At 42.6% G+C, this 14,612-nt stretch overlaps 1 protein-coding gene and 1 long non-coding RNA gene across 2 annotated transcripts in view; both read right to left on the bottom strand.

Annotated features, from left to right (window-relative positions):
* Positions 1-2,550, bottom strand: part of LOC118402724 (alpha-N-acetylgalactosaminide alpha-2,6-sialyltransferase 1-like) — a 29,607-nt gene extending 27,057 nt beyond the window's left edge. Inside the window, exons 1-3 of the mRNA XM_035800913.2 lie at positions 2,312-2,550; positions 531-891; positions 184-349 (exon numbers count right to left, since the gene is read on the bottom strand). Of these exons, the coding sequence (XP_035656806.2) occupies positions 184-349; positions 531-891; positions 2,312-2,487 (703 nt within the window). The 5' untranslated portion in view covers positions 2,488-2,550. The remainder of the gene's footprint in view (positions 1-183; positions 350-530; positions 892-2,311) is intronic.
* A 5,413-nt stretch (positions 2,551-7,963) lies between these two features.
* On the bottom strand, positions 7,964-12,983 carry LOC118402618 (uncharacterized). Its single transcript, XR_004829510.2, has 4 exons — positions 11,844-12,983; positions 10,389-10,599; positions 9,447-9,536; positions 7,964-9,013 (listed from the first exon to the last, which is right to left on the bottom strand). It is a non-coding gene; the product is annotated as an uncharacterized LOC118402618 (long non-coding RNA).
* Positions 12,984-14,612: the final 1,629 nt, after the last annotated feature.

Here is a 14,612-nt window from a genome sequence, read left to right as displayed (position 1 = left end):
TAAGAACAAATTCTTATTTACAATGACGGTCTACCACGGCCAAACCCGGACGACGCTGAGTCATTAGTGCGCTGCCCTATGGGACTCCCAATCACGGCCGGTTGTGATACAGCCTGGATAGCCATACTCCTGGACACACACACACACACTTGCGTGCGCATGCTCACGCTCACACTCACACACCTGTGTAGTTTGTGTATTCCATGAAGCCAAAGGGGTTATTGAAGTGAGCTAGCCTGTTCCACTCTGGCACGTTGAGTAGTTCACCGTGGAGGTACAACTGGACATCTGGTATAAAGGCCTGCTGGAAGCCTGGGTCCTTGGAGTTCCGCAGAGACTGGGGACAGGCCTGGCACACACACACACACACACACACACACACACACACACACACACACACACACACACACACACACACACACACACACACACACACACACACACACACACACACACATAGAGTTTATTTGGGATGTTTGTTAATATTTGCAAATCCTTGACCAGTGACCAGTCTAAAAACATAGGCTTACCGTCTGTCTCGTTTGCTTGTCCCGGATGTAAACATCCTCAAAATCCCAGTCGGGATATTGCTCGAAGTCCTTTTTTTGCAGGGGGAGCATAGGGGTCTCCTTGTGTGCAGACCTGGGTCCACCTGTTAATCCATTTGTCTGTTTTACGGTCTGCTTTAAAGTTGTTGGGTCAGTCGTCACGGAATTACTTTTTTCTTTGGTTGTGATTGCTGTGAAGTTACCAGCTGCAGTTTTCCTAGTTATATTAATATTTAAGTCCACATTGGAGGCATAGTGGAGGTTTTTCAACCATGCGGGCAAGCTCCACCTTTTAGATGTGTCATAGACAGCCACAATGTTTCCATCACCGTAGAAACGGATCCTGGACCCAAGAATGAGAGAAATGCACAATGTGTGTTAATGGGTTATTTAAATATGTCCTAACTTTTGATTGATTGATTTGAGAGTGGTAAAAAGCCTATACTTCATGAATGTGCCAAAAACATCTGTTGTATTTTTACTATAGGAGATGCCGTCCCCTAGGAAGTAACTGTAGTTTTAGAAAATGGCTGAATAAAAAAATAATAGATGACATCATAGGGGGTTTTCTGATCTTTTTTTAATACATAACATCTTGTTCTTTTTTCTCTCACGTATACAGACACCTATACATCCAGCACCATACCAGTGTCTGTATAAGTGTGGGGGAAAAAACAAGGATGTTCTGCATTAAATAAAGATAAGAAAACCCCATATGATGTCATCTAGAATTTTTAATATGATATCATCTATAATTTTTAATATGATGTCAAAAAGTGGTGAAGTGTCCCTTTTAACTGGCCAATTTCAACAAGTTACAGACTATGAGGCAAAGCCTAAATTCCACTGAAGTGTAATTTTCACTTAGTTATGCATTGATAAAAAAAATGTTTTGACTTAAGTGGAATCTAGGATTTGACCCTATAGGATTCAGACACACAATAATTACAAACAAAAAAACAGCACTTTAGTGTTCTTTTATTTGTTTAAAAATATATATATTTTCAGATAAAAACCAATTTCCCTTTCGCTTCACAATTCCACCACTTTTCAATAATCAGAGCTTTTGGAGCATTTTGATTAAAAGTGATTATTATCCGTTTCCATAAAAACATTACACCACTGTCTTTATTACTATGTAAGTAAGTATAAATGTAATAACAGTGTAACAAGTATTGTAATTAATCATTTTAGAACTAAGTACATGGTAAGGTTAGGGTTACTGCAATTAGCTTACGGTGCAATCCCTTAAGACAAAAATATTGCAGTTAGAGTGCAATATAACTGCATAATGCTCAAAATACGCATCCAAAATAACCCTTTTTTTATACAGTCATTTTGCAGTTTGACTGTAGTTACAGTGAATTATAACTACAAGGCAGTTATTCTGCAATTACCTTGTCCAGAATTCCACAGTCCACTGCAGTCACTGAACTTTTACTGCAGTTTCAAAACTGCAATCTTTTTTTGTATGGGATTACAGTGTAAAACGGAATAGTGTGTGAATAACTACATGTAATTTACACGGTAATTACTGCACTGTAATGTAAACTGTTTTCTTAACTTGTATTTGGGTCAAATACCTGCAATGGGCAACAAATACAACAATTACAACAAGAAAAAATATATTTTGGAGTTTCAGTTTTTTATTCTTGTTGTGAATGTTCCCCACAGTTAAAAAAAAAAAACTAACGGCTGAATACCGTCCTTTGACTAACTCAACAAGTCAAATATGTTGCCATTTGTTGGTGCGGAATACATACCCGATGCTGTCTTCAGAGATGTGTCCATACAGAAGCACATAGATCAGTGCGCACATGAAAACCACCAGCGCCAAGGGCATAACTCTCCGTATTCGGGCTGTCATTTCCAAGAGAGAGAAAGAGGATCTACCTAGGTACACTGAAAATGGACTATAGCAATATATTGAAAGAAGCATTTGGTCGTGGTGGGATGCGCTGAACTGTTTCGCGCTGATCTGTTTGGCCTCTCTCTTGCCCTCTTGGCCACTTGCCAGGTTTCACGCCATGGTGCGTAACGACGCATCAAGTGGCCAGAAAATAGGTTGGTTGAAAACCTTTGTAATTTTACCTCTCAAACACTACTGTACTTCCAAACCCAAGATCTGTTCTCTAATTAAGCTTAAAGTAATCTTTTTAATAGTTAATAATAATGTTGCGCAGTATTTGAAAAGTGTATGGCTTTCAAAAGCAAAACATAACACATTACAAAAAGCTAAGCACAATATAATTAATAGAGGCCCGGCAGACGGTTTGATTGGGATTAGGCTACTGTGTGACTAATTAACTAATAAACAGTGGTGGAAAAAGTACCCAATTGTCATACTTGAGTAAAAGTAAAGATACTTTAATAGAAAATGACTCAAGTAAAAGTGAAAGTCACCCAGTAAAATACAATTTGAGTAAAAGTATTTGGTTTTAAATATACCTAAGTATCAAAAGTAAATACAATTCCTAAAATATACTTAAGTATCAAAAGTACAAGTACAAGTATAAATCATTTCTAATTCCTTATATTAAGCAAACAGACAGCCACATTTTCTAGTTTTTATTTACTTACAGACAGCCAGAGGGCACACTCCAACACTCAGACATAAGTAAGATGCTGGCACTAAAACCGCACTCAATGAAATGTATACTGCCATAACCAAACAGGAAAACGCTCGTCCAGAGGCAGGGCTCCTAGTGGCCGGGGACTTTAATGCAGGAAAACTTAAATCAGTTTTACCTCATTTCTATCAGCATGTTAAATGTGCAACCTGAGGGAGAAAAAAATCTAGACCACCTTTACTCCACACACAGAGACGCATACAAAGCTCTCCCTCGCCTTCCATTTATATCTGACCATAATTCTGTCCTCCTGATTCCTGCTTACAAGCGAAAAGGATCTGCCCCTTTTTTCACATTTTCGCCTAAAATGACATACCCAAATCTAACTGCCTGCAGGACCTGAAGCAAGGATATGCATATTCTAGATTACATTTGAAAGGAAACACTTTGAAGTTTGTGAAAATGTGAAATTAACGTAGGAGAATATAACACATTATATCTGGTAAAAGATAATACTGGTGATTCTCTGATCTACCTCTACGCAGACAACACCATTCTGTATACTTCTGGCCCTTCTTTGGACACTGTGTTAACTAACCTCCAGATGAGCTTCAATGCCACACAACTCTCCTTCCGTGGCCTCCAACTGCTCTTAAATGCTAGTCAAACTAAATGCATGCTCTTCAACCAATCGCTGCCCGCACCTGCCAGCCCGTCCAGCATCACTACTCTGGACGGTTCTGACTTAGAAGATGTGAACAACTACAAATACCTAGGTGTCTGGTTAGACTGTAAATTCTCCTTCCAGACTCACATTAAGCATCTCCAATCCAAAATGTAGAATCTAGAATTGGCTTCCTATTTCGCAACAAAACATCCTTCACTCATGCTGCCAAACATACCCTCGTAAAACTGACCATCCTACCGATCCTCGACTTCAGCGATGTCATTTACAAAATAGCCTCCAACACTCTACTCAACAAATTGGATGCAGTCTATCACAGTGCCATCTGTTTTGTCACCAAAGTCCCATATACTAACCACCACTGCGACCTGTACGCTCTCGTTGGCTGGCCCTCGCTTCATACTCGTCGCCAAACTCACTGGCTCCAGGTCATCTACAAGTCTCTGCTAGGTAAAGCCCCACCTTATGTTAGCTCACTGGTCACCATAGCAGCACCCACCCGTAGCACACACTGTAGCAGGTATATCTCACTGGTACCCCCTTCCTTTGGCCGCCTTTCCTTCCAGTACTCTGCTGCCAATGACTGGAGCGAACTGCAAAAATCACTGAAGCTGGAGACTCTTACCTCCCTTCACTAGCTTTAAGCACCAGCTGTCAGAGCAGCTCACAGATCACTGCACCTGTACACAGCTCATCTGTAAATTAGCCCATCCAATTTACCTCATCCCCATACCGTATTTGTTTATTTATCTTGCTCCTTTGCACCCCAGTATCTCTACTTGCATATACATCTTCTGCACATTCTACCAATCCAGTGCTTAATTGCTATATTTTAACTACTTCCCCACCATGGCCTATTTATTGCCTTACCTCTCTTATCCTACCTCATTTGCACATGCTGTATATAGATTTTTCTACTGTATTATTGATTGTATATTTGTTTATTCCATGTGTAACTCTGTGTTGTTGTATGTGTCGAACTGCTTTGCTTTATCTTGGCCATGCCGCAGTTGCAAATGATAACTTGTTCTCAACTAGCCTACCTGCTTAAATAAAGGTGAAATAAAATACAATAAAAAATTCCAGTGTAGCAGTGTATGTGCAAATATTTAGACTGGTCCATTGCATTTATGTTCAAAATGTTGTATCAAGACTGCCCAAATGTTCCTAATTTGTTTATTAATACATTTTCAAGTTCATAATTGTGCACTCTCCTCAAATAGAATGGTATTATTCCACTACAGCTACTGTAAATTGGACAGTGTAGTTAGATTAACACAAATGGAAGTTTTCTGCCAATATCCAATATGTCTATGTCCTGGGAAATGTTCTTGTTAATTACAATCTCATACTTATCGCATTAGCCTACGTTAGCTCAACCGTCCTGCATTAGCCTACGTAGCCCCACCGATCCTGTAGAGGTTAAAGCAGGAAGCACCAGTGACTCAGATGAAGCAGATGCTAAACTACAGGACTGTTTTGCAAGCACAGACTGGAAAATGTTCCCAGGATTCTTCCAATGGCATTGAGTAGTACACCACATCAGTCACTGGCTTTATCAATAAGCGCATCGAGGACTTCGTCACCACAGTGACAGAATGTACATACCCCAACCAGAAGCCATGGACTACAGGCAACATCCGCACTGAGCCAAAGACTAGAGCTGCTGCTTTCAAGAAGCTTAGAAGAAATCCACCTATGCCCTCCGACGTGCCAGCTCCAATGCGTGTCGATGTGGCAGGGCTTGCAAACTATTACAGACTACAAGGGGAAGCATAGACGAGAGCTGCCCAGTGACACGAGCCTACCAGACGAGCTAAATAACTTCTATGCTCGCTTCGAGGCAAGTAACAATGAAACATGCATGAGAGCATCAGCTGTTCCAGATGACTGTGTGATCACACTCTCCACAGCCGATGTGAATAAGACCTTTAAACAGGTCAACATTCACAAAGCCACAGGGCCAGACGGATTACCAGGACGTGTACTCCAAGCATGCGCTGACCTACTGGCAAGTGTCTTCACTGACATTTTCAACCTCTCCCTGTCTGAGTCTGTAATACCAACATGTTTCAAGCAGACCATCATAGTCCCTGTGCCCAACAACACTAAGGTAACTTGCCTAAATGGCTACCGACCCATAGCACTCACGTCTGTAGCCAGGAAATGCTTTTGGGCTGGTCATGGCAGGAACCCGAGACCCACTCCAATTTGCATACCACACCAACAGATCCACAGATGCTGCAATCTCTATTGCACTCCACACTGACCTCTCACACCTGGACAAAAGGAACACCTATGTGAGAATGCTATTCATTGCCTACAGCTCAGCGTTCAACACCATAGTGCCCTCAAACCTCATCACTAAACCAAGGACCCTGGGACTAAACACCTCCCTCTGCAACTGGATCCTGGACTTCCTGACGGGCCGTCCTCAAGTGGTAAGGGTAGGTAACAACACATCCGCCACGCTGATCCTCAACACAGGGGCCCCTCAGGGGTGCGTGCTCAGTCCCCTCCTGTACTCCTTGTTCACTCATGACTGCATGGCCAGGCACGACTCCAACACCATCATTAAGTTGGCTGATGACACAATAGGCCAGATCACCGACAACGATGAGACAGCCTATAGGGAGGTCAGAGACCTGGCTGTGTTGTGCCAGGATAACAACCTTTCCCTCAACGTGATCAAGACAAAGGAGATGATTGTGGACTCCAGGAAAAGGAGGACCAAGCACACCCCATTCTCATCGACGGGGCTGTAGTGGTGCAGGTTGAGAGATTCAAGTTCCTTGGCGTCCACATCACCAACAAACTAACATGGACCAAGCACTCCAAGACAGTCGTGAAGATGGCACGACAAAACCTATTCCCCTTCAGGAGACTGAAAAGATTTGACATGGGTTCTCAGATCCTCAACAGGTTTTACAGTTGCACCATCGAGAGCATCCTGACGGGTTGCATCACTGCCTGGTACGGCAACTGCTCGGCCTCCAACCGCAAGGCACTACAGAGGGTAGTGAGTATGGCCCAGTACATCACTGTGGTCAAGCTTCCTGCCATCCAGGACCTCTATACCAGGTGGTGTCAAAGGAAGGCCCTAAAAATTGTCAAAAACTGCAGCCATCCTAGCCATAGACTGTTCTCTCTGCTACCGCACAACAAGCGGTACCGGAGCGCCAAGTCTAGGTCCAAGAGGCTTCTGAACAGCTTCTACCCCAAGCCATAAGACTCCTGAACGGGTAATCAAATGGCCCAGACTAATTGGCTTGTCACCACCTCTTCTACGCTGCTGCTACTCCCTATTATTATATGTGCATAAACTCTACCTAGATGTACATATTACCTCAATTACTTTGACACCGGTACCCCCTGTATATAGCCCCATTGTTGGTTAAGGGCTTGTAAGTAAGCATTTCACTGTTGTATTTGGCACATGTGACAAATAACATTTTCTTTGATCGTTTACAAGCGAAGCATGTGTTTAGTGAGTCCGCCAGATCAGAGGTAGTAGGGATGATCAGAGACGTTCTCTTGATAAGAGTGTGAATTAGACAATATTCCTGTCCTGCTAAGCATTCAAAATGTAATGAGTCCTTTTGGGTGTCAGGGAAAATGTTTGGAATAAAAAGTACATAATTTTCTTTAGGAATGTAGTGAAGTAAAAGTTGTCAAAAATATAAATAGTAAAGATACCCCAAAAAACGACTTAAGTACAAATACTTTGTAAGTACTACTTAAGTACTTTACACCACTAATAAATAAATGCATAGGCATGTGACATGTAAAGACATTTTAGGAGAAACATTTCAAATCCCAAAAGCGTTAGCAATACATTTAATGTGTAAGCTCAATAAAGCCTTAAGAAGATGTTGCACAATCCTTCATGGAATGGATGGCTGATGTGATTGCCTTATCTGTTGCTTCTTCAAAAACAGTTTCAAACTTAGTGTAAAAATCATGCAGTATGAATGCAGTAAGTATGCAACTCTGCACAGCTTTGATTTCTGTCTGAAAACTAAAAGGTCTCTACAAATAAAATATATTATTCATTATTATTATTATTACAGACATTTAGTCAGATTACATTGCCATCCACACACTTGCACACACAGGGGAGACGACAAAATCCAGAATTGACACAACGATGACGCCATTACTTGTATCAAATACACAGTGTTTATTGCTTTGAATGGTATATAAAAGTAATAAACAGCAGAAGCCGTGTTGGAGTATCTAATGTAGATGTTTGTGTTCGCACCAATGATGTGTTTGTTCAAACAGAGGCATCTAGAGGGAAAGGGTGCTCCATGGGAAAGGGTGCTCCATGGGAAAGGGTGCTCCATGGGAAAGGGTGCTCCGTGGGAAATGGTGCTCTGTGGGAAATGGTGCTCCATGGGAAAGGGTGCTCTATGGGAAAGGGTGCTCCATGGGAAAGGGTGCTCCATGGGAAAGGGTGCTCCGTGGGAAATGGTGCTCTGTGGGAAATGGTGCTCCATGGGAAAGGGTGCTCTATGGGAAAGGGTGCTCCATGGGAAAGGGTGCTCCATGGGAAAGGGTGCTCCATGGGAAAGGGTGCTCCATGGGAAAGGGTGCTCCATGGGAAAAGGTGCTCCATGGGAAAGGGTGCTCCATGGGAAATGGTGCTCCATGGGAAATGGTGCTCCATGGGAAATGGTGCTCCATGGGAAAGGGTGAGGAGAGATAGCAATGGACGAGATAAGGATACGGCCGAGGCAAGGCAGGAGGGAATAGCTGAAAGGAGAAAGATCTGTTCAGATAAGAGTTTGATGTGAGGCTTGCTGAAACTGTTGGCTTTCATGGGTGTGTACGATATAAGAACCTCGTATTTTATCAGACCAATCAAATCACTCAGGCCCAACTATCCAAAGCCTGATTTGGCATCACCTCAGAATCTTTAGAGAAGAGTATGTGCCTCAAAACAGAGTGGACCTTTGAAACAACACCCCCTTTGAAACCCTGTGGACCATGTGATTGCACTTTAATCTTGATTGTGACCTTTATGTGGGATTAACATAGAGTAGAGTTTGGGGAAAGTAGAGTTAGACGTAGTACAGTCGACTGTGAGTAGACTAGGGGTTTAGATGGAGTAGAGTTGCTCCTCCACGTCTCTCTCTGACACCTCCCCAAACGTCTCCTGGTTCTCCTTCAGCAGCTGGAAGATGGCTGCCAGCTGCTCCCGTTGCACCCTGGGAAAAACACAAAGGTTTACAAATCTGAGTGTCCACTCTGCTGCCCTCACCTGGCCAAGGAAAAAGATAAAACACATTGGAACAGACTGGTTTATAAACATCAAGTCTAGTCTACCTTCATGCACAGATGGTTAACGACAACTGGTTCATGAAAAAAAAGTGCAGAACCTAGGTCAGCAAAGCTAGATGATGGTGCAGCCGAGACAGAAAAAGCTATACGGACATTACTTACCTGTAAACTGACATTTAATTTCAGAATTAGTTAAATTTGGTTATGTTTTAGATTTTGGTTATTTTTTTTTCAGGTCAGCAGTATATTTATGGTCTCTCCCAGCCCAGCCCAACTCAGCCAAGCGCAGCATGGAGAAACACAAAACAGTTCATATGGTGTGAGTAAAATGGCCACTGAAATCATATGTTCATACTTTACCATGCTTTTATTACAACGTCTGTCCGTCCGTCCGTCCGTCCGTCCGTCCGATCGGCTTACAGAGAGGTAAAGTCAGTGGTGAACTCTACCCTGCAGAAATAGAGATCAGGATACAGATGTTACAGACAGACTTTCTACTGGAGTAAAATTAAGCTGGCCTCCAACACTGATCCAAGGTCTGATTTGTGTTTCTCCCTCAACTCGTTGGGGGGTTTCCTCCTCTTTCTTTCTTGCACCTTGTTTTTGGAGCCTTGGTCAGTCCTAAGTCCCCAGTGGTGCAGTGGATAGAAGTAGCTGCTAAGCAAAATCACCTCACAGAGACAATACTCACTGACACACTCACTGACACTTGGAGAAAGGGAGAGGGGTTGTAAGGTAGCAGAGGACACTGGACAGGAGAGGGTTATAGTGAGTTGGAAAGACTATTTACAATGGCCGTGTCTGAAATCTGTCTTGTCTACTACATCCGAAATCTACATACTGTGTACTAATCATACTACATGGTATTTAGAACATACTTTTTTAGTAAAAATGTATGCAGTAAGCAACAAAGATGAAGCTCATTCATACTGAGAAGGCGTCATGTAATGCAAAATGGCGCTTGTTCCACGCAGCATTCACTATTTGGATAATTAGCTGTTGTCAAACGCATGTGGGTCTCAAAAGACTATCGTCTTCCTCAACAGTGTGCCGCAAATTCTACGAGATGAAAAGCTGAAATTAGTATGACATCCTGGCCTTTACTACATTTTCTAAATCTCACATCCTATAAAACATGTTTTGGCATACCCAAAAAGACTACTATTTAGAACACAAGTATGGGTATTTGGACATGGCCAGTTACTGCTGGTAAGCAGTGGCAATTAAATAAGGGGAAAGGAGAGGAGACTAGGAGAGGAAGCCACATCAGAGTATTGAGATGCTGCCCAGTCCCGTACAGACCTCTGCTCCTCATCCAGCTCCTCATCTTCTCCATCTGGCTGGTCCGCTGCATCCTGGGGGCGTATTTCATGGGCGCACATTCTGCGTCCACTTATTCCTTATCTGCTAAGAGAAAGGACCACCTTTCAGGGAACTGTAGGTGACCAAAGTATCTTCCTGGAATGTCCACCGGCACTGAGGCGGGGTTTGAGTTCCAGCACTGTTGGCCAGACTGTCAGAGATGAAGAGAGAGAGGAAGAGAGAGATGGAAGGAGAAAGTGAGGTTGAGAAACATTGGACTCAGGGCCAGCTCCAGGCACAAGCAGCATAAGTGGTCTCTAAGGACCCCTGACCTTATGGCTTGGTTTTTGCACCGTGTCAACCATGGAACCTTATATAGACAGGTGTGTGTGCCTTTCCAAATCATGTCCAATCAATGGAATTTACCACAAGTGGACTCCAATCAAGTTGTAGAAACATCTCAAGGATGATCAATGGAAACAGGATGCATCTGAGCTCAATTTCGAGTCTCATAGCAAAGGGTCTGAATACTTATGGTATTAATAAGATATTAATACTTACGCAAATAATGTATCTATTTTTTTTTGTTGTTGCTAAAATAAAATAAAAAATAACAGTTTTCGCTTTGTTATTATTATTTTTTTGTGTAGATCGAGGAGGAAAACATTTTTTAAATCCAATTTAGAATAAGGCTGTAACGTAACAAAATGTGGGAAAAGTGAAGGGTCTGAATACTTTCTGAAGGCGCTGTATGTTGTGCTGCTGCAGTGATTTCATGCCAGTCAAAGCTTATGTAAATCAATTATATAGCTCATGTTTTTGACTTCTCCCTTTATCTGCTAGGTGCTGATCTAGCACTTGACTGTCTGTCTGACCAAGTCTCCTCTACTCCTCACTATTTATCTTCTCCCCCCATTGCTTTACCTCTTTATCCCACTCTCTCTCAGAAGGCTACTGACCTGACACCTGACTCTCCCCTTGTGTCACCTTGACACTCCCAAAGGCATAGGTCCGCTCCCTTTCTCTTTCCCTCCCTCCAAGGTGCTGACTGACACCTTAGTGTTTCTTCTCAGTACCTACGGTGATGGTTTAGTCAGTCAGACACAGTGGACTGGACTGCCACCCAATATCATGCTGCAAGTAGCTTGTAGGCTACTAGCAGCATGGGCATGGCTAATTCAATTAGAGGTGCTGCTCTTGTAGCCAATCTGTGTGACGGTGCTTCTACACCTGCATTGCTTGCTGTTTGGGGTTTTAGGCTGGGTTTCTGTACAGCACTTTGTGACATCAGCTGATGAAGAAGGGCTTTATAAATACATTTGTAAATTAGTTGGATGTGCAGCAAATATTTTCACCTTGGTCATGCGCATTACCTGCAACTGTGTATTCTGATACATCAATAATGTTATAATTAAACAAAATAGGATAGGCTACTCATACAGAACATTATATTACCATAATGCCAGATTTCACCATTTGCTCGTGCACGGCAGCGTGGATCCCCTCCTTCCAAACTGTCATTCTGTCCGCTGCCACCGGATCCGTTATCTTCCCCACGAATTGGCATTCACTGTCCTCCTCCGGTTTGTCCGCAGAGGTTAGCCCTGCTACTGTCCCCTGTTACTCCGTAAGATTTACCAACGGTCCTGATTTAACTAATCCAGTTTTCACCACATCGCTCACGGATTGCACCAACGAGCCCTCATCCCCTGAGTGATCTGCTTTGGATGCTGCAAAGCCAGAGGACGAATCAGCAGCAGAGTATCGTTGTTACTGAACAATGAGGTCACCATAGTGGCAAAAAACGTGAAGAGAATAGGCAATATAAAACTAAATTCCATTGTTGCTGACAGAAAGTGTTTAGAATATTCGAGTCAGCAAAAGATGATCTGCTTATCATATTGTCTTCTATTTTTGTCTGTAGGCTCTACCGCTTAGCCTATACCGGAGAAATACCGTTAAATGAGCCTTTCCCCGGTATTCTCACTCATGTGGTAGTCAGTCCCAGTTTGCCTCCCCGCGTCCGGATGGCTTTGTTGCTGTAATATTACCGATAACCGTGTTCACTAGTGTAGCTCGGAGAATGTATGGTGCTTTCAACTGGTAACTCGTACAAAACGTGGTCAAATCAAGACGTCAGTGATCTTCTTTGGATGACTGTTCAAAACGATTTTACCCAGTCGGAGCTATTTTTCCCGAGTTTCCAGTTGTTATGGACGCAATGAAGACGGGATGCATCCGAATTCCCAGTTTTTTTGAACGCGACAAAGGTCTTAGGAAAGAAAGGGTGCTTTGACCACGGTGACACGTATGGAAAGGAAACGTAATGTCCTTAATCGATGCAGTGCACAGGTCTATGGTCCGTTACAGTTGAACGGCCAAAAGCGGTGAGAGGAGCGCACTTCTCAAACGGTCAGTGCTATCCGGGGTCCTTGGGACGTCCCTACACTAAACCCTCACCTTAACCTCTACCTTTAAACGTTTTAAATGTCCACTTAAGGGACTTCCCAATGATCCCGGATAGCACTGACCCTTCTCCAATCTAACAATCTTCACAGCAAAACCATGTCGTCAACAAGTATTGGAGTGGCACACACCCAATGACAAGTGTGCATAGCTGTCAAGGCAACGGGTGGCTACTTTGAAGAATCTCAAATATAACATATTTTAATTGGTTTATCAATACCCCATAATGCATGATCCCATGTGTTATTTCATAGTTTAAGTTTTCACTAGTATTCTACAATGCAGAAAATAGTTTAAAAAAATAAAGAAAATCCCTTGGATGAGTAGGTGTATCCAAACTTTTGACTGGTACTGTACATCTCTTTTCCATTAAATGTGTTCAAATGTTTAAACTAGTTTTCATTAGGAAGGCATATATTTAAATGTAATTTTACTCTGCAAGTCGGTCCAACGCTCTAACCACTAGGCTACCTGCCGCAGATGAAGTACTATCAAAAGCAATCTCTTTTTTTTTTTTTTACGTGAAAACACAGAATCCTACTCATTACTCCACATGTCTATCTATGGTGCTTTCAAGACAACTGGGGAAAAAACTAGGTTAAATCATGACGTCAATCTTCAGTTCACAAAGTTGGAGCTCAAGAAAGATTCCAGTTCCCAGTTGTCATGAACGCACTAAAGTCAGAGATTCTCTAAGTTCCCAGTTGTTTTGAACGTGGCAATAAGTGGTTAGCTGATGTTAAATACCTATCCAGGCGTTTAAGATCCGGCAGTCGTCAGCAATGCCTGGGCAGAGGAACGCACCCATGACGTGTTTAGCTGTTACATAAAACACCCAAGGAGGTGCACTTTTTGTCTTTTGCCCTAACACCACACAGCTGAGATCTGTTAGGCGTCAGTAACGCCTGGGCAGTGGAACACGCCCAATGCTTTAGTAAACTTGACCCTAGCAGCACCAAACCACAGGGACCGAGTATTGGGTGACCATTACATTGCAAGCTTCTCACTTACACGTTGCCCTTTCAGCACGGCATACTTTTGACTGAGAAAATGGCCTATGGGTATAGAGCAGAGTTATTCAAATTTTACCAAGGTCCAGAACCTGCTAATTTTCTGTTCTACATAATTCATTGCACCCACCTAGTGTGCCATGGTGAAAGCACTGGATTATAAAGGAATGACACTAATTGAGATCCAAATCGGTTTGAGTCAAGGGCTATGCAGTGGTTCTCAAACCTCTCTTCATAAACCCAAGACGTTTCAGTTATGTTGTAGCCCTGAATTAGCTTACCTGGCTCACCTAGTCAAGAGCTTGATAATGAGTTGACAAGTAAAATCGTGTGTGCTAGCGCTGGAATAGCTCAAAATACATAGAACGGATGGAGGTCCCACAGGAAAGGTTTGAGAACCACTTGTATAGAGTTAGCACTGTGTCAAGAACTGGCTGTGCACAGTAAAGTAATGGGTCTCACATTGTCTTTTGGGTACATAAGAGGTCTGTAGACCTATAGACTTTGTGTTTAATGGAAGATGAGCAAAGAGGAGAGCTGATGCCCATATTAAAGCAGACACATACTTGGTAAATATGGCCATCAGCTTCATTCAAGGTGTAGCAATACAATCATTGACTAAATAATATTACAAACATGTTTTTTTTTTCATTTTCAGAAGTGTAGAATTGATCAAATTGTAGTATGCTGTAACAACTCATGAGGAACCTGGTTTGAAAATCACTTAATGGGTATTGGCTATCGGTGT

The sequence above is a fragment of the Oncorhynchus keta genome, chromosome 24 (genome assembly GCF_023373465.1).
Source record: "Oncorhynchus keta strain PuntledgeMale-10-30-2019 chromosome 24, Oket_V2, whole genome shotgun sequence".
Taxonomy (NCBI): domain Eukaryota; kingdom Metazoa; phylum Chordata; class Actinopteri; order Salmoniformes; family Salmonidae; genus Oncorhynchus; species Oncorhynchus keta.
The sequence above is the reverse complement of the archived record's forward strand: the minus strand, read 5'-3'. Positions and strand labels throughout refer to the sequence as shown.